General features: G+C 36.4%; 3 protein-coding genes across 11 annotated transcripts in view; 1 reads left to right on the plus strand and 2 right to left on the minus strand.

Annotated features, from left to right (window-relative positions):
* The window catches only part of CSNK1G1 (casein kinase 1 gamma 1), a 214,947-nt gene extending 208,811 nt beyond the window's left edge, over positions 1-6,136 (minus strand). For 2 of the 3 annotated variants that reach the window (XM_077128195.1, XM_077128191.1), the window contains exon 1: positions 5,755-6,008. The gene's annotated coding sequence lies outside the window, so the exon portion shown is untranslated. Of the gene's footprint in view, positions 1-5,754; positions 6,009-6,084 lie in introns of those variants that run through there. The other variant, XM_077128193.1, reaches the window with a different exon arrangement.
* TRIP4 (thyroid hormone receptor interactor 4) overlaps positions 6,039-26,508 on the plus strand; it is a 105,522-nt gene continuing 85,052 nt past the window's right edge. The window contains exons 1-3 of one of the 5 annotated variants that reach the window (XM_077128186.1): positions 6,039-6,473; positions 21,684-21,835; positions 25,664-25,833. In XM_077128186.1, the coding sequence (XP_076984301.1) occupies positions 21,801-21,835; positions 25,664-25,833 (205 nt within the window). In that variant the 5' untranslated portion in view covers positions 6,039-6,473; positions 21,684-21,800. Of the gene's footprint in view, positions 6,474-21,683; positions 21,836-21,952; positions 22,114-25,663; positions 25,834-26,508 lie in introns of those variants that run through there. The other 4 variants (XM_077128185.1, XM_077128184.1, XM_077128187.1 and 1 more) reach the window with 4 other exon arrangements.
* On the minus strand, positions 10,624-21,886 carry PCLAF (PCNA clamp associated factor). 3 transcript variants are annotated; one of them, XM_077128204.1, is made up of 6 exons: positions 21,743-21,886; positions 18,855-19,221; positions 18,471-18,551; positions 16,738-16,900; positions 13,124-13,160; positions 10,624-11,580 (listed from the first exon to the last, which is right to left on the minus strand). In XM_077128204.1, exons 2-5 carry the CDS (start codon positions 19,129-19,131, stop codon positions 13,130-13,132), a joined length of 552 nt encoding a protein of 183 aa, XP_076984319.1. In that variant the 5' UTR covers positions 19,132-19,221; positions 21,743-21,886; the 3' UTR covers positions 10,624-11,580; positions 13,124-13,129. The 3 variants fall into 3 exon arrangements, with proteins under 3 accessions (XP_076984319.1, XP_076984318.1, XP_076984320.1); XM_077128203.1 differs by lacking the exon at positions 13,124-13,160 and having other exon boundaries at positions 21,743-21,881; XM_077128205.1 differs by lacking the exons at positions 10,624-11,580; positions 13,124-13,160 and adding an exon at positions 13,590-15,266 and having other exon boundaries at positions 21,743-21,885.

The raw sequence follows: 26,508 nt of genomic DNA on the forward strand, positions 1-26,508 counted from the left end.
AAAAAATAAAAGTGAAAAAAAAATAAAGTCTTAACTCTCAAAAAAAGAATATACTCAAGCATCCACAACTTCAAAGGGTAAATACTGCCACTGTAGACTACGGAAATTCTAATAAAGTGAAAATAATTATGAGACTTTTAATACAAAACTATATATCTTCATAGGAAATTAGAATAATATGAATATTATTTCCATCTATTATGAGATAATAGATGTAAATAAAATGCTCACATCTTAAAACTGCCTTCCATTACTTGAGGAATGTAAAGTTTCCAAATTTTCTTCCCCTTGACTATTTCCTGGCATTGATCACTTCTTTGCTTACCTTCATCAAGTGCCCTTTAAGAAAAAAAGAGGAAGTTCTATTGGAAACTTAACAATTTAGGCTGAAGAAGCTAACATTAGATGTGGTGATTATCACTGATTATTTCAAGGACACACATAAGCACACACATACAAAAAAACATAAACAATCCCACATTTTTCATTAATACTGATAGATAATTTAAAGTATATTTAACTTATCAAGCAGGATATTATCACACGGTACTTTCAATCAGAGGCCACCAAGTCAATATGCCCTTTTCTAATTAGAATGCAGAAGCAACAGATATCAATGTGTTTCTGTTCTAGTTTGTTACTGCCAGAATGCAATATACCAGAAATAGAATGGGTTTCAAAAGGGGGAATTTACTAAGTTGCAATTTTATAGTTCTAAGGCCATGAAAATGTCCCAGTTAAAGCAAATCTATAAAAATGTCCAAATCAAGGCACCAACAAGAGGTTACCTTGTTGAAGAAAGGCATGTGAAGGTCAAGGTTTCTCTCTCAACTGGAAAGGCATGTGACAAACATAGCAACATATGCTAGCATTCTCTTCAGGCTTCTTGTTTCATGAAACTCCCCAAGGAGCACTTTCCTTCTTCTTCTAAAAAGGTCTCTGGCTGTGTGGGCTCTCGTGGATCTGCGGCTATGAAGCTTTTACCAAAATGTTTCCTCTTTTAAAGGATTTCAGTAAATTAATCAGTAATGGGTATGAGTGAGTAGAGCCACAACTCTGTGGAGATAATCGAATCAAGTTTCCAGCCTACAATGCTGAATAGGGATTAAAAAAGGACTGCCTTCACAAGATGGATCAGGATTATAACATGGCTTTACTAGGGTACAAAATCCTTTCAGCCAGCACAGGGTCAAATGCTGTTTTTCTCTGGTAAATTCACGTGGCATTTTGATGGACATATGAGAGCTGTAGTGCTCTGATAGGCTTTATCTAGCACCCAGAGCGGTGCTGTACCAAGTCCTCCTTGGTGGCAAGGGCAATGGCTACATGTCCACCCAGGTCCTCTGTACAAGGTACAACTCGAGAGAATATTCTATTCCCAGTATGTCCAACCTCCACTGTTATGGGTGAGAAATTACTGAAGAACAGGTACCAGCCCTGGTACCCCAGCTCTTGCTGTAGCTGCACTGCCCACCTAGAGCTTCTGGGTGAGAGAGACTACAGCGGTATAGGGACAGTCCAGCTGCTTTCCTCCCCAGCATATTCCTACCACAGGCAAAACATGATTTTATACACAGATGGCTTCTCTTTAGGTCATTTCTGGAATACTATGCTAGATGTACTTTACAGTTTCTCAAAGATGCCTGGCTCTTTCTGGCACATCTATGTTCCAACTATAATCTCAGCAAGTTATGATCTTTTTTAGCTCAGAAAACCTAAGAGCCTGTCCTGAGGATTTATTAAGAACCCAAACTGCACAGTGCCAAGTATGTGCCCTATGAACTCTATGGTATAACTCAGATGAAAACTACAGCAACAAGCATATGGGTAAGGCAAAACTCACTGCTGAAAGAATAAATTTGCATGGTCTTATCACTAAATAAAAAATCCCCAGCAGAAGGTTCTCTTCTGGTTTAGTTTAAGACATCAAATGAAGAAAGATTTATTCTAATACCTCCATATCCACTTTTTTTAGCAACTATAGTAAAAGATGTTCAACTAGGCACTATAGTAAGCATTACTGACAAGAAATGGTTTTAATAAGTGAATGACGGCAATTAAAAATGCATGAAGTCACTTAATGTTCAGAGTTTGAAATAACAATTACCTTTAACCAATGTCTTCAGTCATTCTGGCTAAACCAATATAAAAATACAAGTTCTTTCGCTACATGTTCACTGTATAGCTGAAATTATATAACCTAAATCCACTGAGGATTTTTTACATTTGAAAAATAATCTGATGAACTCAAAACCACAAAACATGAAGGGGGTGGGGAGAGAAGGAATCTGAAACAGATGGCATCTCTCTAATTTTTTTTCCTGAGTCCATCATGAACACAATCCCAAAAATGTCAAAATCCAATTTAGCTCTACAAACAAATAATCTACAAAATTTAAAATGAAAATTATGAAGTAAATTCATTCCTGTTTTTTTTTCTCTCAGATTCTCCAAGGTTCTATATTAGGCGAAAATAAGCAGAGGCAAATTGGATGTTAAGGAGAGAAAACTATCATTACAAAAATTCAAAAGTTCTTTTAGAAAATCCATGTCTTCTTATCTAAAGCTATAGAAGCAGTTTCCATAAAGACTGGTAATAGTAAAATCTGCCTATGATATAAGCCTTTTTTCCTGGATACAATGGTTATTTATCCTCATTAGATATCAACTCATATCTCCATAAAAGGAATATGCTTCAAAAGAGAAAGAGTCTGGAAGAATAGTTATTTAAGAAAAAAGAAAGGACTGTCTGGATATTTTCTTAGCATTTCCACAGTAACTCTTTCATTACTGTCCTTGGCAGTACCAATATAATTAATTATTTTGTCCATTATATGATTTCTAGTGTATGGTATATAAACCTTCCCAATCTTTCCTAAAACTTCCTGATATCATCCAAGAGATGACAGATTTCCTGACAAGGAAACTGCATAACTGACAACTGCAAAGAACCTTGGAATATTCACATATTTTGTTTGAGTGGAAGAGGCCATTTAAGAAAAGTATCGCCTCTAACAGTCTATATTGGTTGCATACAATTTAAACAGACATTTTACTCTAATAGCAAGTATCACCTTATACCAATACAAATGGCTTACTGAAGTTTTGTGAAGATGGAAAGAAAACGAGGGCTTCTGATGGCTTTACCAAAGCAAGATATATGACCTCAATTTTAAGATTCAAAAGATAATAATGTTCATAGCAATTATGACTATAGAAAAAGTTTTAAAGCATACTAAAGACTTTACACTCTCAGAACAGCCTTTAGAAAAGCAAAAGAACCTTACCAAAAATTCTACAATTGTAGCAAAACATAATTTTAACTGTTTAAAAGACAGAGACATGGAGAAGAAATATATTTGAAATTTTTTTCTCAAATGTAGGCAAATACCCATAAACCTTTCTACAAAGTTATACTGAATTAGAAACTTTGAATCTATATTACATTGTAATATTGAATTACAAACTTTGCATTCACTTTACAGACACACACACACACACACAAATCTATTTATTACCAGAGCAAGTTACTTTTGTCTTCTGAGCATAAAGTACATTAAAAAATTAAAAATTACTAACTACAAGTTATGTCAAAAAAGTAAATGATGTTACTTGAAAATTTGACAAATAGGTTACATATAACTGTATCATTTTAAATCAACAAGACAAATGAACATAGATTTCACATTTCCTAGATTTATTTCTGTATTCTGATCACGAGAAATTCTTCCGTTTCATTCATCTCACAGAGTATTACACATATAAGAATTCTGTTTTCCTAACAATTTAAGATGAGTCATGCTACTAATGTTGATTTTAATCTTAAAGTTACCATTACTTTTCATTTTATGTCCCAATTACGATTTTCAAAGAAACATGTTAAGATTTACATACATTTTTAATGTTTTTCTTGTATCATACTGTGCACATCACAAATCTGAGAAAAACTTTTTTACGTACTTTAGTCATTTGAATAAACACACAGGTTCTGCTTTATTACTAAGTTTTAAGAAAACACTAAACTAGAATTTCTTGCTACTTATGGTTAATTTCTAGAAGCCATTAAAAGTCCTGCTCTATACGTATGTCTTAGAATATTGTAATCCAGTTTACTCCCTATTTTAAAACTCCTTTCACAAAATTGGGATACAGTGTAAAGACTAATGCTAATGATTCATCTTGCAATTCAAAGGTGCTTATGTTGAAAATGGGCTGTTACTTAAATTCATTACTCCCCTTATAAATATTGATAAGAAGTGTAACTCATTTTTCTTACGAGGAAACTGAAGCTCTGGTAGGTTCCATGATTTGTCCGAGGTCAACAACTAGCAAACTGCAAAGCCTGGGTTCAATCGCAGATTTACCTACCTCAAAGCCAATACTTCCACTTAACAATTATCTGCTTAAAAGATTAAGGAGGCTCGATAGCAAAGAATCTTGTCTCTATGAACATGCACATATCTATTCTGAGACATCTATCACCACATAGTACCTAGCAATTCAGTCACTCATTGTAATATAAATGTAGTATCTTTCTGCTTCATTTAAACTGACAGGGAAGAAGGACGATTAGAAAAGGCTTGCTTCAACATGTCTCGCCTATACCTCTACATCTAAATGGTTCCTCTATTCTGTTTTTAAAAACAAACCCATACATCTACCGTAAAAGGCTACGACTGACTAGCCTATAGTTTGGTGCTTTTCAGAAATACACTTTCTAAAATAATTTACATCAGATTTAACATAGGGCTGGGAGACTTGGTCAAATAAGTCATTCCGGGACTTTCCAAACATTTGAAGAATCACTTATGGCAACGAATCCAGTTCCACCCTCTTTTACACTGTGATGACTGCCCACTTGGGGGGCACTGTTACTATAGGTCGTTGGAGTTAGGCAGCAGTAAAGGAAGAAGTGGGGGAAGCGCACGGAAGTTGGGTGGAAAGTCTCCTTACCCACTGTTCAGCCCTAGCTCCGCCAAGGGCGGATCCCCACGGTGCCCAACCTACTCAACCCTCGCGAACCCCAAAGCCGGGCTCTGATCAAGACGGGTGGGCAGGGGAGGCGAGCGACGGAAATATGGACTTGTCCAGCCACCCCGCGGAGCTCTACGTCCTCTTTTCCGCCTCAGAAGATGCTCCCTTTCAAAGCGAGCCCCCAGGCAGTAAACGCCCCATCCGCACTGGCCGAAGTCGACTGCCTCCAATAGGGCGCCTTCTTCGCCTGCCCAGCCCGCCCCGACACCGTCCTTCGGCGGTGTTCCCAGCCCCTCCATTCCAACGCTGCAACCCTCAAAAGACGCACACCAGCCTGCACTACACCCAGGATGCCGGCAAACGCCGTCCCTACCCGGGAAAGGGCCCCCTACCAGTCCACACACACACACACACACACACACACACACACACACACACACACACACAAATACACACTCTCTCTCTCTCTCTCTCTCTCTCTCTCTCTCTCTCTCTCTCAGACCCCCCCACACACACACACAAATACACACACACACACACACACACACACACACAAATACACACTCTCTCTCTCTCTCTCTCTCTCTCTCTCTCTCAGACCCCCCCACACACACACACAAATACACACACACTCTCTCTCTCTCTCTCTCTCTCTCTCTCTCTCTCAGACCCCCCCCCCACACACACACAAATACACACACACACACACTCTCTCTCTCTCTCTCTCTCTCTCTCTCTCAGACCCCAGCCTCTCCGACCCATCGAAACCCGAGCGCGTACCTGATCCGGCCTTGCTCCCGGGCTCAGGTGCGTCTGGCGCAGTCCCCTCCCTGAGGCGCTGAGTGTTACTCTACCCACCCACAGCGGTGACTTCTCTCCAGGAGCCAGCGAGAAGAGAGGAGCGAAGGGGCTGCAGGAACCCAACCGGAACCGCTAGCGTTGGACCCGCCCACGGCCCGGAGCCCACAGAGCACCCTAGGGCTCCCAATAGGACAAACCGAGAGCAGGCGGGGAGAAATTGACACAACCATTTCCGGGTCATCCCCTCTACTGCCCCTCCTTAGCAACCGCGTGGAGTTGCTAAGCGGAAGTGCATTCAAAGACACCCACCCCTTGTCTTCGGTAATTACTGGGAGGTATCTGAGACCTTTAAAGTCTCCTTTGACTACACCTCCTTATCTTCTGCTCCTGGTCTTAGACCAAGCACACGCTTCGCTGCCAATGTCATAAAGTCCATCCCACTCCTCCCTTCAGCTGTACCCTTCCCCAACCCCAGCCACTATATACACCTCGCCCCTCCGGCCCAGAGTGCGAGGCCGACCCAGTGGCTCCTCCTAAGGATCAGTCCATCCCTGGCGTGAGTTACTTTTTGCCGGTTTAAAAAGCATCTCCCTCTGGTGGATTTCAAGATACGTTTCAATCAGCCTTTTCAAGTGCTAAGTGTTGTGAAAGCTTTCTCAAGCACTCCGTTCTCCTTTGACAGCCTCAGAAGCCGAATGGTGAGAAATGTTTTGACTTCACCTGTCTTGTCTTTTGTAAAAATTGCACGTGTTTGTTCTGTAAATAACCTAGTTAAAGGAAGGGGTAAAAAGGATTCTAAGTAAATAGACTAGAGTGATTTTAATCCTTAAAAGAGAAAACAACGAAGAAAAATATTGCCCTACAATATGGGCAAACAAAATATACCGATAAGAGACCTCATTTATTCTTGTGTGAGGTGATTTCTGAGTTTGAAAATATTGGGGAAACAATTGTTTGATGTAAAAAGTCCCCCGAAATATCGCCCTTATCATTATGGGAGTTGAATATTCAGAGAAAAGCATTTGGACATTCAGAGAAAATTGAGTAAAAATCTTTTCTTGACTTTCCTATCTTGAAATGAGTCTGCTAAAAAGCAAAGTAGTTACTGAATTTGTTCTGTATTCGATGAAAATGAATCTGGATGCAACTGCAGGCTTCAATGTTATTGGTGATGATAACCTAATCACTGATATCGGACTATTGTCTCTTAGATGAGGCAGAATGGAAATGAGTTTTGGTAACTTAAAAGAAACAGCAGGTCTATTGGTTTCCTGCACACATTAAGTCAATTTACCATTGGTTTCCTGTAGCATTAAGTCAGTTTACCCTCAGCAAAAGACAGTTAAGCAAAACATTTAAGAAATCATCTTACAGGCAAGTGTGCCATGTTTAATAAATCTAAAACATTTCCCACATGTATACATGTGGGAGTATACATATACAGACAGCTCAAATGGTGTGGTGCTTTGAAGCTGTATAGACCCAAGAAAAATCATGAACTTAAAGCTAATTCATTCCTGTGGGGAATCCTTTAGAAGAAGATAAAATTTAGACAAAGAGAAAAAGCCTCAGAATCTAGAGACTGGAAGCAAGGAAATCTGGAAGAGGAGAGACCAGCAGACACTGCCTTCGGAAGAAGGAAGGTATCTTGATACTGCCTTGATTTGGACATTTTTACAACCTCAGAACTTTAGGGTTGTAAGCTAATTCCCACTGTCAAAGCCAACCCATTTCTGGTATATTGCTTTTGGCAGCTTAGCAAACCAGAACAAATGGTATCTGAGCACATCCAGTAATTCATTGTTTTTTAAAAACACTGGCTGACTTTATTTATAACAGCCAAAAACTGGAGACAACCAAATGTCCATTAACAGGTGAATGAATAAACAAATTGTGATATATTCATACACTGGAATACTGATTCAGCAATAAAAATAAATGAAATATACATGCAACAAGATGGATAAACCTCAAAATAATTATGCTGACTGAGAAGAAGCTAGGCAAAAATAAGAATTTATGCCTTTTGATTCAATCTGTATAAAATTCTAAGAAATACAAAGTAGTCAATAGTAACAGACTAGTGGTTACCTTGGGAAAGGCAGGAGGAAGGATTCCAAAAGAACAAAGAAACTTTTATGGGTGATAGATATGTTCATTATCTTGATTTTTGTGATGGTTTCAAGGGTGTATAGATGTCAAAACTGATCAAACTGTACCCTTTAAATATGTACATTTAATTGTGTGTCAATTATACTCAATAAAGGTATTTTAAACACAGAAAAAAAAACACACTCGCCAAAAGTGACAAATAATAAACTTGTTATCAGGTCAAATTAGAGCTTGGTAAGGCAACTGCCAACAGGTCTAAATATCAAAAAGCTTTAAATTAGAAAAGTAAATAAAATTATGAGCCTATTGAAGCAATAATTTATCTAAAACAATGATGGACTTAGATGTCCCTAAAAAAATTAAAACATGATTATGGTTAACATGTTTTATAAAAAGAAATGTCCTATTGAGTAAAATTAATAGTTAAGATTAAATTTGACAGTAAGCCATTATAGAAATACAAATTCCTATGTATCATCTTTTTTCCCACTACCAGAAGAAAAAGTATTTCTAAGCAGCATTTATATCCTTTTCCTAAAGGTTTATTTTAAAAATATATATCAATCATTTTTGTGTAGGTATATGGATAACTGGTGCTTAACTACCAAATGGTTACATGACCTCTATAAGTCTGTCAATTTCAATATGCTCATTGGAGAACTCTAAAGATGGATATGGATATTACAATCCACAACTAAAACTAAGTATGTGAGCTTAACTACACTTTTAGGATTTTGTAAAGTGCTAGAGCAACCCAAATTCTTTTTAAGAACTATAATTAAGAGAGTTCTCTCAGATTTAGGCTAAATCTCAAATGGTCTTCATAAATCCTTCTTCCTGTAGATTAATATGGGATCTCCAGCCTTTTCTCCCAGTCTCTTAAAAGCGCCTCACTAAAATACTGTGGAGTCTGAAAATTAAGTGTCATAAACAATAGAATGTATAGCCTTAAGAAGAGAAGGATAAAGATCTAAGTGTTATCTTTAAATATTTGAAGGATATTATCATGTGGAAGGAATAACTGTTCTGTTATTTGAAGGACAGAACCAAGAATAGAAGTAGGGAAATTACAAAAATGTAATTTTTAACTCATACATTTCTCACAATTAAGAGTTGCCAAATAATAGAACAGGTCACCTGTGGTGGTTTGAAGCTGTATGCACCCCAGAAAAAAAAAGTTCTCATATTTAAAATCCATTCCTGTGAGTGTGAGCTGATTGTAAATAGGATCTTTTGTTGAGGTTACTTCGATTAAGAAGGTATGGCCCACCTTAATCAGGATGGGTCTTAATTGTATTACTGAAATTCTTTATAAGCAGAATAAAATTCAGACACAGAGAGAGAAAGCTATGTGAAGCAAGAGGCTGGACATCAATGGAACCTGGAAGAGAAGGGAGAGACTAGAATACAACATGAGCTCTGCCATGTGACAGAGGAACCAAGGATTGTCTGTAGCCAGTCCCAGAACGCCAGTCTTCAGGGAGAAAGGTCACCCTGATGATACCTCAAATTTGGACTTTCTTTTAGCCCCCAGACCAGAAGCTAATAAATGCCTATTGTTTAAGCCAAGCTTTTTACTGGTATTTGCTTGAGTAGCCTAGAAAACTAAAACATCACCTACTAAACAACTACTTGGTTTGAACAAGAATGACTGCTAATATTCCTTCCAAGTTTGGTTCAGTGAAGATGTGTTGTACCACTTAACATATGCTTTCCTCAAAGGACAAAGAAACCTTTATAACAATGTTGGTTGGGGACCTAGCCCAGCTGAACTTCAATTTTTCCAAAAGTAACTTAGCGTGAAGAAATCTAAGTACAATGAGATTTGTAAGTATATGTAAATGAAAGTTTCACTTAGTGTAGGCTTCATTTTCTTTAAAAAAAAATAATAATTATAAGTATTCGTCATCTCTTAAACAACTGAGCATCTATAGTAATAATTTTCTCTATGGTATTTACTTTTCCTTTTTTAAACAATGTAAACACAAATTACATATGTGATCCTTACAATGCTGTAGCATTAAAAAATTCCAGAAAAGTTGTTTTAATCACTGTTTGGTTAGGAATATTAACACTAATTTGAATAATCCATTAAAAGAAGGAAACCAAATGAACTTTGTGAAGAAGGGTACAAAATTCCAAACTTGGTTGAGTTTCTTTTTAATGGATAAACTGTTTTTTAGTTCCATTTCTATGGAAGCAGGGGTCTGTACTTCCCTTATGTTTAAAAGAAGCTAAGTTGCCATGCAACATTATAAGAAAGCTTTGAAAGGGAAAGATTGCATAGGACTACTTCCTAATAGAAGTGAGATATCAAATATTGTATCCTTTAAAGATTGTACGTTATTTAAGAATCAGGGATTTTTTAGGAAAAATACATATCAAGATTAGACCTCACTGGGCATACCACTATGAAATCTTTTGCCAAAAGTGAAAGATAGCAAATTAAAAATATATAGCAAATAGGTTGTAGACCCATCAAAACTTGATTTTAACAGACTTTTTGCGCTATTCCTTAATAAGAAACCTAATTCTCAAGGTAGTATTTAGTATAAAACGCTCTGCTCCCAATTCATGGTAACATTCTGTTTAATATCTACCTCTAAAAGACAAAGCAAAAAAGATAATCTATAATTACCAGCAATCACCTGTTTGGAAGTTGATAAAATCAGGTCAGTGCACTGACTTGTACAGGGACGGAATGAAATAAATATCTGGTAGGATGTAATCTTAGGAAACACACAAAGGAATAGTTTATTGTGAAAATAAGTATTCATTTATTACAAACAAATTTCAGAAAAACATGCCTGTAAAAACACAGTTAATTATTACAACAGGATGTCAGTGAGCAAAAAGTGTGATGAGTTATACCCACCTCTTCAGTTATGCCCCTGGTTACCTTGATAAGTTTATAACCTCTGAGTTCATGGCATGATTCACCTTTCATGTTTTATTGACTTATTTCCAACTTTAAAAGTACAGGCCTAAAGAGTAATGTCTTATATTGAACCAAATGTATATCCTGGGAAAATTCCTCTCTTTAAAAGTACTTTATGGAGGCTTTCTGCCTGATTCTATGCTAGTCTTTTATCTTTTTTTGTAAGCAGCTTTATCAATCAAATTGCCTTTAAATATCTAAACAAAATCTCATCCAAATTTTTTCAACATTTCATCTTTGGTGAACCTAAAAGGCAATATAGGTTCAGTTTAATTAATACTGAAGTTTTTCAATATGCAAACATCTAACTGTACTTTTTTAATCAAAAGGAAAAATATATATATGGCACCATTCCAATAATCAAATGCCAGTAAAAATGGCAGCAATACAAAGATCTAAGCAGATCTAAAATACAGCAGATTTGTAATGAGAACACCATGTAATGGTTTATTTTTAGCAAGAAAAAAGAAGCTTAATAATAGATAAAGGAGGATACAAAATACTGCATTATTTTGACTACTAAGCTACATAGCATATATTAATCTTACAAACTCATAACTACTGGCATTTGAATAACTAAATTTAATCCTAATTTTTAAATTAAAAGCCCATTCAACAGAACTGACAGGAACAAATGTATTTATGCAAATTTACATCTTAGAATGCCATAGTAAACGGGAGATATTAGTCAAAGATGAGTAAGAAAGTTCTATTCTTTTTCGTCATCTGTGTGATCAGGTTGCAAAGGACATGCTCTGTGGAAAGAATAGAGAACTTCAGTAGTCACCCAAGTATCAACTGTTTAAAAAAAACACAAAAAATTACAAACTTATATAAACTTGGAACATTAACAGTACAGTGCAAGTGACTAAAATGAGAAAACTTTATACTCCATTAATTGATAAATACCTACAAACTTTAAGTACTAGTGCAACACAATTTTTACAATTTATTTTGCCTGTTAATTCAGAGAATCAGTGTTTTTTCTTTAGGATATATTCCCAATTGATTTAAAAATACTGTTTCTATAGTATCTTCTTTCAACATGTTATAAAGTGATAAACGAATTATAATCCTTAAGGAAGAACTCTGTGATAATAAAAAGCAAAAAATTAACCAATCCAGTTGAGCAGAGAAATATATAACAAGTTGTCATATGTGACAAGATTCCCTTTTGAACCATATAAATGTATTTCCTAATTAATAAGATTCCAAAATTGTTTGTGTTGGCATACAGTAGTCATAGCATTTGAAAGTCATTTTATACTCATTACAATTGTTCTAGAAAAAGTGAATTAAAATTTAATTACAGGGTGGTACACCTCCCCCTTCCCAGCCGAAAAAACAAACCTCCTTTGTATGGGTCCCTGGACCAGGTAAGTCCTAAAACCTAGAGGGCCCAGCCTCTCCAGAACATCAGCTAGTTCCATCTCCCTACCCCATATTATTGACAGTCCCTTCCAACCTGAAAAAGTTAGAATGGCCATAGCCCAAATACCCCTAAAGAGTAGGATAGAAAGTTCAAAGGTGATGGTGGAGTTATCCAGAGAAGGTAGGATTTAACAAACGAATATGATTGCTGGATCATTAAATTGATATTTTAGTCTCCAACATCTTAGAGCAGCTAGAAATAAAAACCTAAAATTGTGGAATTGTAACCCATACCAAACTCTGAAATCTGTTCTACAACTAATTGTTGTGCTGTGCTTTAAAATTTATTGCTTTTTTGTATATATGTTATCTATCACACACAAAAAAGTTGACCATGATGATAAAAAATATTTATTCCTTCTAGCCTCCTATATTCTGGAGCAGCTAGAAGGAAAAATTTGAGATTATGGTATGGTAGCCCAGGATAAACTCTGAGATCTGTCCTGTAACTACTTGTTGAAGAGTGCTTTGAAAACTATTGTTTTTACTTTCTTTGCTTTGTATATGTATTATACTGTACAATAAAAACAGTTAAAAAAAGCTAAAACTAAAAAACAAACAACAAAACAATCATAAATCAGGGTGTACAGGTGGTTCAGTAGTAGAATGCTCGCCTTCCATGCGGGAGACCCAGGTTCGATCCCCAGACCAAGCACCCCACCCCCTGCAAAAAAAAAAAAAAAAACTTAATCATAAACCAGATTTCATTTTCCCAATGAGCTACAGAAGATCTGTGGGATCTACTCTAAATTCCTCAGGGTCTAAAATAGATTAGATCCAGTTAGCCTGAATGGACATAGAGCTAAGTAGTGAAAGAAAGCTAAAACATGGATATTGGGATTTGGCTAAAAATTATCATTGACTCACCTACTATTAGATTACAGAGAGCTCTTCATTGAATTTCCTGGAAATTAAATCAAATTAACCAATGAACACTATCATGACCCAAACCTCCTTTTTCAGGGGCTTTATTTACTTTAAGCATCCTTGTTCTGTTCAACATTAAGGCGTATAGTCTTTCTTGATTCTGACTTTTCCTTATGTAACTGATGAGAGTTTACCTTACCTTTGGGAGAAAAATGAGGCCGTAGGAATAACTATATTACAGAATATGAATTGGGGAGTTTATAGTAGAAATTCTTCCAATAAACTCACTATTTCAAAAAAGAGTAATTATATCTCTCCTAAACAAAGAGAAATTAAGAAGCGATCCTAAAGGAATAACGTAAATCTCTATTACCTAGTTTTAGGAGAACATTGTACATCAGATTTTACTAAACCATGGATTAAAGTTCTTTATAAGAATATACATGCAATCTCCCCATATGATGGAAAACCTATAATGTAGGTTTTATTCCTATGATGATCTATGTTATAGCCACATTTGGTTTTATTGACAAATATTTTATTTCCTTAATGGAATTCTACCACTGCACTACCCTTGCACCACCCTAGAGCTAATATTGACTATTAGCTTGTTCATATTAGGATGACAAAGAACAAGGAAAAATGGTGCCAGACAATGAGAGAAAACTAGCAGGGACAGAAAGGGTCATGAGAGCAACTCTATTAAATAGCTCTATCCAAAACTGTCTCCCTTTGGCTGTTGATAATTACTGAAAACTAGAAATCTTAATAGAGATATAGCAACATGGCCTAAATTTTAGTTACTGCTCCAGAGTTTAACATTCCTTTCAAATATCTTTCAAAGATGGAGAAATAGGTACTCAGTAATCATTTACCAAATGATCTTAAGAACAGTACTGAATAATTTTTTAAATTTTATATGCATGATCATTACATTTGCCAAATACATTGTTTTGATTGCTCTTTCAGCCACTTATTTCTTTTTACTTAGTTTGTATTTAATGTAAATCAATTATACAAACACAATGAACAATCCAAAACAGATGTACAGTGTTCAGATAGGAAGCAAAAGGGAGTGTTCATTTATACACATCATAGATTGAGATCTGTTAGATTTGGTTGTTTCCGTGTTAGGTCTCTAAGATGGCAAATATTGGTTTATTAAGACTACCATTAATACTGGAGCATCCAACGTTGACTAATATAAGTTTTCCCAATGTGGCTATTCTGATTCATAAAGCTTATATTTTAAAAAAACATTTCCAGAAAGAGCACAAAGATTTTTTTGTGAATTTAATGTAAATGAGCTTCCAGTCATTTCCCTAGTACCTGATTTACATTATTTTTACTCCTTCACATTTGCCTCTTAATTTCAAGATCTGTCAAAATCCCTTCAAGACAGATCATTTTTTAAATAGTGAAAATTATTCAACATAATCTAATAAAAAGCAGCATTTGAAGATTAATTGCAGTTAGTATACTTCTAATCTTTGCAATCAAGTATGGTAGCTAAATGAATCTGACACTTGTTGGATAGGAAGGTGTGATGGGAAATTCCTGCCATTTGACTTTATTAAATGTGTATGCAAGAAATGCTAATTACTTTTGGGTTTGGAGTAGATTCCAATCTATCATTGCTTTGATGCATGTCAATTACAACATAGAAAGTCAAATGCAATATCAAATCCAAAGCCCCAGAGGTGTTAAGTCCCCAAAACAACAGTGAAAGCTTAACATTATAAAACTTTTATCTAGAGTATATCAACATAAATTAGTGCTGCTGAAACAATACACAGTGGATTTACAATAACACCTGGAGGTTCCTTCTAATATACATATAAGTAGAATCATAGAAACTTTTGATATTACCTATCATTTTATGACCTTTAATGAACCAAAATGAAAACTAAAACTCCATTCCATAGCCCATCTTCTTTTCTACATCAAGGTGAAATCTAATTTTTATTTTCAAGAGTTTTAAGTGTCCATATTTCTTAAGCCACATATAATGAAAACATATCTTTTATTCTCTCTCTCAGTCTTGTACATCAAACTCCAGCAGATTTAATATTGGCATTCATCATCTAGTCAAATCCTTCAGATGCTCGTCAAACCAGTGAAATTTTGAGATTCTCAACATTTTCTGTATTAACAAAATAAGGAGTGAAATTAGTAGATATGATGTACTGTTTTTCCCTTGCCACACTGGACTTCTAGACGCCATAGAAATTAGGTTTTAGAATATGAATTGGAGAGATGTGATGTTTCTGGGTCTGAATCTTTAGCAATGGAGGTGTAAAAGGGAGAGCAAGACCATAAGGAGACTGGCTGTAGGCTGCAGGGCATTGCTGCCTCCCTCGCTGGTGAGCTTTGTAATTATGGAGCCATCTGGCGTGCTGGATAAGAAAGTGAATTAATAAATCTGCGTAGGAAGAAGCAGAACCAGAAGCAGCAGCCTCAGCCGGAGCCTAGCGGCCATGCCCTCGCACATGTAGGCCTGAGCGTGGCATCAGCCTATGACTATTTTTGCATTGCAGGATCGTGGCTCCTAAAGGTTAAAGGCATGACCACAAGCGCTGCCTGGCCTCATATGCAAGGGGCATCACAAAAGTTGTGACATGAAGCTGCTTTCCTAACCATCCCCACCTGGTCAAATACTTTGGTTTTTCAAACACAGCATTCAAGTTTTCTTCAGAGAGTCTGGACCCGTTACTTACAAATCTAATTACATTAAAAAATCTGTCTTTTTTCCAACTGGCCTTATATTCTCAATCAGGAAAATATAAGGCCAGCTGGAAAAACAACAACAGTTGTTGTTTAAAAGTGGTTACACAGATGAGTATGAGCAGTTTTACCCACATATAAACACTATTGATACTTGGCATATATTTTTATACAGTACATGTACATATCCCTTCTACACAATAAAGATTGTACTTTTGTATCCAGAACTTTTCCTGAACATTTATCATGAGTATTTTCCTGTCATTAAAAACTTTAAAAACATGATTTCAATATTTTCTTTAAAAGCCTGCACACTGAACTCTGTGTGTGTATAGTTTTGTCCCTATATTGTTTTAAATATTACGTATTCATAGAGGAATTGCAAAGAAAATACCCATGATGTTCTTCTTGGTTGTCTAGATGATGGAGATGTGTGTGTTTTCTAACTTTTCTACACTGGTTATATATTCCTTGTGGAAGTTGATCTAGTGGTTTTATGAGGGTTGGAGTTGAAGGAATTCAAGCTAGAATAAACCAACATGGAAACTGCTTTTTGGGAAAAAAAGTGATAAAAGTAAAAACAAAAACAAAAGGTAGACAGTGAAAATTAAAGAATAAAGAGAAGGCCATGGTTAATAATATAGCATTTATCATCTGAATGGGAACTGATCATCTTTGAGTGACTAGCATGGGTAAAAATAACACCTTCCATTGATGTTTGAAATTTGGGGAATGCCTATATTAAGAGATTTAATACAAGTTTTAAAGGCTTTGGTTTGTATTCACTAATTGGCATGAAGAAAAACTTTTAAATTTACTCAGTATCCTGTTTGGCCTTTACTTTCCAGAATATTAATACTTTCTTTATATTCCAAAAAATAAAAACTTACTTTCTCTTTGCTTTTCCTAAGCCACTGGTTCCTGCCTCTTCAGGAATCAGATTCTCTTTTTCGGAATCTTTAGGGGACAGCCCGAAGAATTCTCCAATTCCTTTTTGCCATTTTGGAGTTGGGCGCACACAAACTGGATTCCCTCCTGCATATTTATTTTCGGCTGTAAAACATGAACAAATGAACTAACAAGAATTAAGAATACAATCACAATTCCTTAATGGAGAATTTAATTCTTTAACACCAAATTCTCAAGGGTAAAATGAAATTGTATTGTATCAGTCTTAAAAGAGTAGAAAATGTGACATGATATTGCTATATATAATCAGTAAAGCCCAGTTTGATAGTTATCCTTTAGTCTAGAAAAAAGAGTATTAACAGAATTTTTACAAAAGTGAATTTTTTTTTTTTTTTTAGCATGGGCAGGTACCAGGAATTGAACCCGAGTCTCTGGCATGGCAGGCAAGAATTCTGCCACTGAGCCACCATCATACCACCTCAAAATGAAAATATTTTTCATATTTTGTCCACAAACAGAACTATTCAAATACAACAATGAAAAACAGTGATCTCCTGAAGGAGACTTATGGGAATGCTTTTACCATTAGAAGGTATATAGCAGCAGCAAATAGTTGAACATGGGATTCAAACCTAGTTCTGCTGGTTTTGCTGTGACCATTACCAAGTTACATAGATTAAACTTAAATGTCCTCATCTTTAAAATAGGATATTATCAATTTCATATAGTTGATCAGTGGGGGTAAAAGTAGATCATTTTACAGATAACACATATTTCACCTAACATATATTCATTAAGGATCTATGCAGTTGTATCTGGTGATTCAACTGTGGACCAGACAATGGGATATGGCCCAAATGGAGTTTAGCCTTGTTAGTACAAGATATGATATTCTCAATAAATTAACCTATTTTGAAAAATTTTGGCTACTATTGCATTTTATCCAAAGAAACTGAAAAAGTAAATATTTTCTGATGAAATGGTTAGATGAAAGGAAACTTTGAGATAACTTAAAAACCCATTCTAGACGGTGCTCTACTTTACGTTCTTGACTAAACCATATGGAATTAATCTTCCTGCCTGCCCAAATTCCTACTGAAAGGAATGAGGCACCAGATGGCACAGTATTTTCTCATCATTTCCACATGCAGAAGGAGCAACATGAAGCTATTTCCTTTGCCTGGTCCCCTCTTCCTACTCTCCTGAAGGGAATAGCAGGAGCTGCTATGTTGGAAAACACATAGATACCACAATCAAAAAAAAAAAAAAAGGTGGGAAAGAGAAACAGGCATAAACAAAAACAAAAACGATAACAAGACAACGTGATTAGCACTATGAACCATCATCCTAATTCTTAATCTATTGAGGGGGCGTTTAAACAGCCATTTAACAAGAAAAAGCCATCTGTCAATATTAAGAAAAATTTAAAAAAAAGCTAACCTGAAAAAGAAAAATAGGTTTGAAGTTAAGCTGTGTCCGTTCCTAACCCAAGGCTTGAGATTCTCTTCCAAGGGACCCCAACTTCTACCCCAGCCCGCCAAAAGGCCAAGACTCCCTCCTTATGTCGGAGGGCAAGGAAGAAATTCGGGCGTGAGGATCTCAAGGAAAATAAATTCCACGGCGGATTCGCAGGTCAGAAGGACTGTAGTGCCAGGCCTGATCTCCTTTGGGGAGGGTTCCTCTTATTCCAGGAGCTTTCAGGAGCGCATCTTACCTTTCCGCGACGAAAGCGACGTGGAGTTAGTGGCAGAGTTGGAGGAACCAAGCACCTTCCTGGGGGCTCGAGAAGCCACCACTGCGAAGAGAGGCAAAGGAGGGCTTTCAGACGGGGACAGGGGATCCCCTGGGGCCATACTGTCATAGCAGTTCCCTTCCCAGAGACTTGGAGAGGAGAGCCCCGCTATCCCGAGCAGCGGGATAACCACCACCAGCACACCCTCCCGCCCCAACCGCTTCTTCCTTGAGGTAAAAGGGCCGGGCTGCAAATTCTCGGCGGGCTGGACCAGTTTGGCGCAAAGGGCCAAGGGGAGCCCCATCCCCTTCGGCCAGCGGCCGGCTGCCCTGACCCGCCCTTTACTACTGCGCTGGACAGCCTCACCTTTTCGGTAGGCGCCTGGGACACTGTCTGCTTTAGTCCGCACCATGTTCAAACGAGAGATGAGAGCAATGAACTGACTTGCCAGCCGTTGGTATTTTACAGAATAAGGGACCAGAAAACGAATCTCCCGCCACCGTTTATATTGGTCTCCTTCCCGCGCTCTCCACCGCCTCTCTCTAGCCGCCGCTCCTATTGGTTCCGCTCCGACACCCCCGGACCAATCGCTAGTGTCCACCAGTGACAGTCGCGACGCACCATGCGTCGCCGAGCAGTCCATCAACGCTCAGAGGCCCATGATTCGTACCTGCACCTAGTGGGCGGTGCCAAGATGCCTTCCAGGGTTGTCCCATGTGTGGAAGCCAAGGTTCTGAAATAGAGAAATTGGGCTTACATTGGAAAAGAAAACCCAGCAGACCAAGACAGCAAATTCCAGCATTTCTTCAGAAATTACCGCTGGGTTAAATCCATAACGATTGACTGCTGGAAGTGAAACCTGAGATTAAACGGACTTTTTTTGATACAAATCAAAATAAAGAGAACTTTCCTTTAATACCTCATGCAAGAAATTTCTGTACGGCGTCCATACTAAAACAATCTTGTGAAGTGATAGAAAAGGAAGTAATTTATTTACAGGGATTTTCGAAATATTTAGGATTCCATGAGGCTAAAAAAAAAATGGTTGAATTATATGTCCATACACATAAAAAGAAGCAAATTAATCTGATTCCGAAATCAGTATGGTCTCCTTAAACATGCCAAATGTGCTAAGCATATGGACCTACACCCCTGGCACACAGGGAACATAACTCTAGAATAGGAGCTGGTAACTCTTTTCTATCCCTATGCCTGTCTTATTATTCACACTACCCACTGGTAAGTCATTTTCACTTTCTGAACAGCATCCCTAAAGCTGAATAAAATAAGCTTGCCAGGAGATGTTAAATACTCACCTGATAGGCAAGCCTAATTGTATAAGCAAGGACATTGATAATCAACAATAAATTATGCTTGAATTTTTAAGATTACAATCAAATTCTTACCAGAAAAATCAACAAGCCCCCGTGTATTCCTTCTTTCTTTTTTTTTTATACATGGGCAGGCACCGGGAATCGAACCCGGGTCCTCGGGCATGGCAGGCAAGCACTCTTACCTGCTGAGCCACCGTGGCCCGACCTTATTCCTTCTTTCTTAGTTGGCATGCCCCATCTAATGTACATTTGTTCTTTAATATAAATCATTACCTTTTTGATTAAAGGACATCCACATAGGTCTGAATTACTTAATTTGAATTTACATACCAGAGCCCTGCAAAGATTAGAACTGCAGAGAGAATCTAAAAGTCTTTTCTCCTAATTCACATGCAAAGCAAATCACTAGAAAAGAATTGAAAGTAAACCTTTGCACACAGGGTCCTTCTACATCTTACTATAGTTGTGTTGGTTTGTTTTTGTTTATATGTTTGTCTTTTTAACATGAATGTGATGATGAAGGATGCATGTTAGAGGAAAAAAAAACATTAGAAAAACAACAGTGCCGCGTAGTAAAAATCTATAATTTAAATGTTTGCTTTGCAGACATGCTTCTCCTCCAAAGTTAAATAAAACACAGGGAGTTGAATGGTGTGAAAATGAAGATTGTGAAAGCCTAGGGCAGAAAGAAAAGTTATGGCATGTATGAATAAATGCCTAAATTTTGTACCAAAGAGTATCTTTAAATCATGTTAATGGGTGTGCCTGCGTTGCTCAGGCAGGAAAGTGCTTTAATATTCATCATAAATGTAATTTCAACTAGAGATTACAATCATTAACATATACTGTAGGAGGAAATTATGCTTACGTTACTCTTAAGGACCTAGTTATTTCATTAAGATATGTGTGATATGCTACCTGGAGTACAGAAAGACAAAGCTTATCTCTGTCTCCAAGAAGTTAACTTTCTAGTTATAGGGACTGAATAGATTTAAAAAGCAGGTAAATGATTTGGGTACATTATAATTGCCTCAAATATAGCATAGTTTTATGAAGAACAAAAACTTGTACCCATTATTAATGAATATCCAGGAAGTATTTTGCTTTTTAAAAAAGTCCTGGAAAATCATACATTTTCTGAATTAATGGCATCAAAGATAATCTAAACTCAGTGTAAACGAATATATTTCCCTGACTTTAATTATTGATGCCAATGAAAACAGCATAAAAAGGTGAAACAACATTCAATTTAATGTAATTACTTAGTCTAAATGGTCTGATGGGGCTGAAGAACTTTTAACCTATAAAGGTAAAGCAAAACCAGCCAATTAAGTTTATTGGTTAAAAGAATCAGAAGACATTGTACTTTCCAGAAAAGTCTGGTCAAATTTTTCCTAGAACCTCATACCAGTCGAGTAAGGAGTTGCAGAACACGCTAAATCTGATTATCTTGGGTTGAAATACCTTATATTTCTTAAAATCCATGATAGAGGATTCATGTGAAAGGTCTTCAGAGCCAAATCCAGCACTTGTTTTATTAAAATCCTCCCCCATCCCAACCCACCCCCCCCCACACACACATGCACACACACACCTCCCACCTTGCTGAGTTATCTTTTCTCTCCCGGAAACGACCTGATTCAACAAATTAAATGGAAAGAGATTTTAGTAGTGCGAGACTAGTATTAGACTACAGTGGATATTACTAACAACCACCGGAACAAATACTTCCAGTGCTTACTATAGCCTCCATGTGCTATTTTAAATGTTTCACATAAAACAATTTAAAAGCTGACTCCCCTCCCCTGGCCCCATAACCCCAGATTTTGTTTTTTTTATTTTTCTTTTTCCTCCACTGTAGTTTCTGACACAGTTTCTGACACAAATACTGTCTTGTTAGCCGAATTCCCAACAACCTGCCTCGAATTCTTCATGTGACTTAGTGGAAAAATCACTCGCGAATCGTACTGGAGGACACATGCAAACTGGCAAAGAAACTATAAGGAAGACATGGTACAGGTGTAAGAGATAGGCGTTGGCTGGTGTAAGAGGGCGCGGGGTGGTGCAGAATGACGGAACCCGTGTGAGCACGGTCGGTGTTGCGTAGGGGACAAGTCCTGCGCAGGACGCGTTGCTTTTGCAGCCCAGCTGGTTCCGGCTTGGGGAACATGGCGGTGGCCGGGGCGGCTCCGGGCGAGCAGTTGGTACGCTGGTGTTCCCAGCAGTTGCGGAAAACTTTCGGCTTGGATGTCAGCGAGGAGATCATGCAGTGAGACTGGTTCTGGTCCTCGGTGGGAAAGAGCTGTGGGATGTGCATTGGCAGTGCGAACGGGGAATCGGGGAGGACTGAGAAGTTGATGAGTGAAGAAACGTGATAAAGGGACTGTGGTCTGTCTCTAGGTGTCGAATTTTGTCTCCGGCTTTATAGTTGAGCTTCTGAAATAGGGTGCCGGGGTCCAAAATCTGTCAGTGCCCTCTTTTTCCTAGGAAAACGCCAAATATCTGGCAATTAAACATAAGACTGTCCCAGGAGCCTGTTTCCTTATAGATTCCGGAGAAAACGGTCAAGCCAAATCGACTTTCCGGAAATTTTAGTTTGCCCCTTCTGATTTGTGTCAAATAGGACCTGTAATTTAAATGGGGGCGGTGTGGTATAGTACAAATAGTTTTTGATTTAAGAGGCCTAAGTTCTTTTTTCTTTTGCCATTTACCAGCTTTGGACCCTTGGGCAACTTAATTTCCCTCTCAGTACCTTAGTTCCCTCATTTAGAAAATGAGTGATTAGAGAGCTCTTCTTTAATGGTTCTTGCAAAACGAAATGGAGATGGTGATTATAATATGATTTAACATCTGCTTGCAATTGATTAGTTTAGCAAAAATTTGTTATACTATTACATGCCATGCGCTAGGGCAACAGACAGTGAAGGAAATTGGCCTCTGTTTTGTGGAGGAAGTGGAGGGTGTTGTGGGAGCACGGAATAAAGGCCCTTCGCTGAGATTTGAGCAGCTCGGAAGTTTTCCTGGAAGGATGACGTTCCGTTCGAGAATAAAAGGATGGGTAGGTGGAGGTGCAAAGAATTCAGGCAGAGGGAAAAACCTCTACAAAAATGGAATTTGATCACGGAACCTGAAAGTAGTTCTTTGATATCCGAACTTAAATGGCAATTTTAGGGCTTTTGTAGGAAGTAAAGTGAGTTTCTGAGACTGGGAATATAGACTTGTTGGCAAGGAGGGAATTGAAAGCCAATTTTAAAAAAAGATTTTATTAAGCAGTAGAATAACAAAGAAAACAGCCAAGTCATATAGTTTGGCTTTATCACTGTTTCGGGGCATGATTAGATTAAGTAATTTCAAACATTTTTAAAAAGCACTATCAAATGAAAATAAGAATTTGCAACATATAAAACAGTAAAAATGTTTTTATTACTTTAAGTAAATTCTTCACTAGAAAGCGCAGAAAAAAAATTAAGGCTGATTTTCATGATTCAACAATTTGAAATGGGGTATGGATAATAGATGCAGTCTTCTCAGTCTCAGAATCCAGTTCTATTTTGTTTACTCAGTATCAAGAAAATTCCAGTCCTCATAGATAGTTGTTTAACAGCTCATTTTGCAGTCTCATATTCTCTTCAGTTAAACTGAAGAAAAGAAATTTTTATTTTAAAATTGAATCACAAAGTATGACTAAACACCTGCTTACATTTTTGTATCATAAATGTAAGTTAGACATGAAGTGTCCAGCACTTAAAATAAGCACTAAAGCTGCTTATGGTAGAATAATACTATTTGAAATAGGTGTTCACAACAGACTATTATGCCAAGATGAAAGCATTTGCTGGGCTTTAATTGACATGCCAAGATGAAAGCATTTGCTGGGCTTTAATTGACATCGAGTTGAGAATGACCCAGGTGTACTATAATATTGTACTAATATATTGATGCATGGTTTCACACAGGCCTGAATTTAAAAAAAAAAAAGACAATACAGACCTACTATCTTCCTCATCAGTGATGCATAAAAGATTAAGAAATGTACAGAGTTAACATAACTTTATTCCGCACTTTGCATAAGTTCATGCTTCCATTGACTCTATTTTGATAAGATTTGGTATATAACACATTTGGATGAATCTCGTTCTTTATTATTCTTTGTTAAATACTTAAAAAAAATTACTCAAATGTTTCAGAACCTCCTTAAGTACTTTTCTGGTAATTTGATAATTCCAGGATTAAATAATCCTTTCAGGTTCCCTACTGCCCTGTGAGTCTTTGATAATAATGTTAGTCCTTTGGAGGGGGCTGGTAAACTTCGGGATCAAATTGATTATAATGAAAAAATCCTGAAAAACTTTCGTTTTTTTAAAACTATAATGGATTACAATATGCTATTAATGAGGCCCAAAGGCAGAGGTTTGTTCGCCTGTATATCATTACTCTACACATCCACCACATCATTAGTAAAATAATCCATTGCATGTGCTATCAACAATGTGACAGTGACTTTTTTGATTTAAAGGATAAAGGATAATTATAATTTTTTTGCCTTCCATACAAGTGTGTCTGAATTACAGTTTCTTCAGGTTTTATAATGATTTCAGGGTCTAATATCTTAATTTATAAGTAATTTTTATCACTTCTTTCTTCTCTACTGATAAAACATATTCACTATAGAAAACTAAACAAAAATCAGAAAAGGATAAAGGCATAAGCCAGAATTACCACAATCTTGAGAAAATTACCGTTTCTCTGTGTGTTTTTCCTGTGGATATTATAATGTAATACATTTTAAAACATATTCATTGTAGGGAAAAAGAAGAGACTGCAATAAAAACTACCTTTAATCCTACTACTCAATGATAATTATTTTGGTGTATAATCTTCTAGCTATTTTTCTACACACAAGTACATGTACATGCACACTGTTTTTATAGAAATTGGGATTTTATATTATACAGTCTGTCCTACTACTTCACTTAACATTATAGTGGACACGTTTTCCCAAGTCAGTAATAATAATTAAAACTTTGCACTTTTAGTGGTGACATTGTAGTATACTCTGTAATATAAAAAAAAAAAACTCATATTTACCTCATCCCATATGAATAGATGTTTTAAGTTTGTTTCCCATTTTTTGCTTATTCGAATAATGATGCAGTTAACTTTTTTGCCTAAGTTTTTCTGCATCTCTTTACTTTGTATAGGCTGCTAGAATTGGAATTATTGAATCATTTTTAAGACTCTTGAAATATAGTGGCTGATTGATTTCTAGAAATCAGTTGTGCTGATACTCCCAGCTGTTTCACTTTAAGGAACCTTTAAAACAGTACCTTAAGATAGATCTACTTATTGTAATATGACACTAACTTGATTTATAATTTTTAAGATTGTTGAATCACTAACTGCTTAGGTTGTAGTGTATACTCATGTCTTTAGCAAAAAGTAGAGAAATTTTAGATTTTGAAATACAGAGTTAAATAATTCTTAATTGTTTCCAATATAATATAACCACTGCAGATGTGTAATTATAGAAAGTGTTTCTCTGTTAAGGACAGCCCCGTAAGCCTATCTTAACAGCACTGATTTGATTCTAGAAATACAGAGAAATAGTAATTGGGTAAATATGTATGAAAGCTAGATTAGGAACTACTTAGGTCAAGGTCCTTGTTCTAATCAAATTTTTGTACTTAGTGTGTGGCATAGTACTTGGCTCAAAATTAATATTTGAGCCAAATATTGAACTAATGAATTAATGGTTTTTACTACCTTAATTTCTATTATGATTATAGAAAACCACAATATAAAATAGTTTTGTTTCAAGAACTTATGTCATTGCCTCCTGAGGTATGTTTTGTCAATTGAGAGTGCTGAAGAGATACGAGAATATGTTGCTGACCTCCTTCAGGGAAATGAAGGCAAAAAAGGTCAATTTATAGAAGAGCTTATAATCAAATGGCAAAAGAATGATCATGAATTGATTTCTGATCCTTTGCAACAGAGCTTCAAAAAAGATGGTAAGTTAAATTAATGTACTTAGGTAAGGGTTGAATATTGGTATCTGAGAGTTTTTATGGGACATACTATTTTCTGTTACCATGTGTATCTTCATACCTAACTTAAGTTGAATCATATGTGTACATTTTTTTTTAGTTTTCTACTCAATCTGTAATGAATATTGTTTTAGTTCATACTCTTTCAACTTAGAAAAATCACAAAAATACCTGTTTCCAGACACAAAATATGTCTTCAGAATAATTTGAAAATGTATGTATGCATTAAAGGAACATTTTTCAATTGTGTATATATCTGGATGAAAGTAAATGTTGACCAATTACAGTATAAATAGCATTTAAAGGGTTACTATTTAGATAAGTAGAACGAAGGATCTGTACCAAAGTAAATACTGTCACTCATTATCATACAATCTACAAATCAGATTTTAATTCAGTTTCTTTGTCCTAGCCAGTAGAGTTTGTTTGAATTCTTTATAATTGAGTATGATGTTGAAAATGATGGTTTAAATTTAATTCCAGGAAAAGTATTAATAAATTGCCTGATTTGATATTTTGGCTCAAAATATTAAGCATTGCCTTCTCCTTATTAGCTATTAGAATTTTACCAATGAAGTTATCAATCTATGTACATCTATTATCAATCTATGTACATATATACATATATGCACACTCTCT

Source organism: Tamandua tetradactyla, chromosome 14 (assembly GCF_023851605.1).
Source record: "Tamandua tetradactyla isolate mTamTet1 chromosome 14, mTamTet1.pri, whole genome shotgun sequence".
Lineage (NCBI taxonomy): Eukaryota > Metazoa > Chordata > Mammalia > Pilosa > Myrmecophagidae > Tamandua > Tamandua tetradactyla.

Bases quoted from the DNA above. Each gene is read 5' to 3' on its own strand.
- PCLAF (XM_077128203.1), bottom strand. From the start codon at position 19,131: ATGGACTGCTCGGCGACGCATGGTGCGTCGCGACTGTCACTGGTGGAC. The intron at 18,552-18,854 runs GTGAGGCTGTCC...CTCTCTTCGCAG, and splicing joins CCCAGGCGCCTACCGAAAAG to TGGTGGCTTCTCGAGCCCCC. The intron at 11,581-16,737 runs GTAAGTTTTTAT...TTCTTTCCACAG, and splicing joins TTAGGAAAAGCAAAGAGAAA to AGCATGTCCTTTGCAACCTG.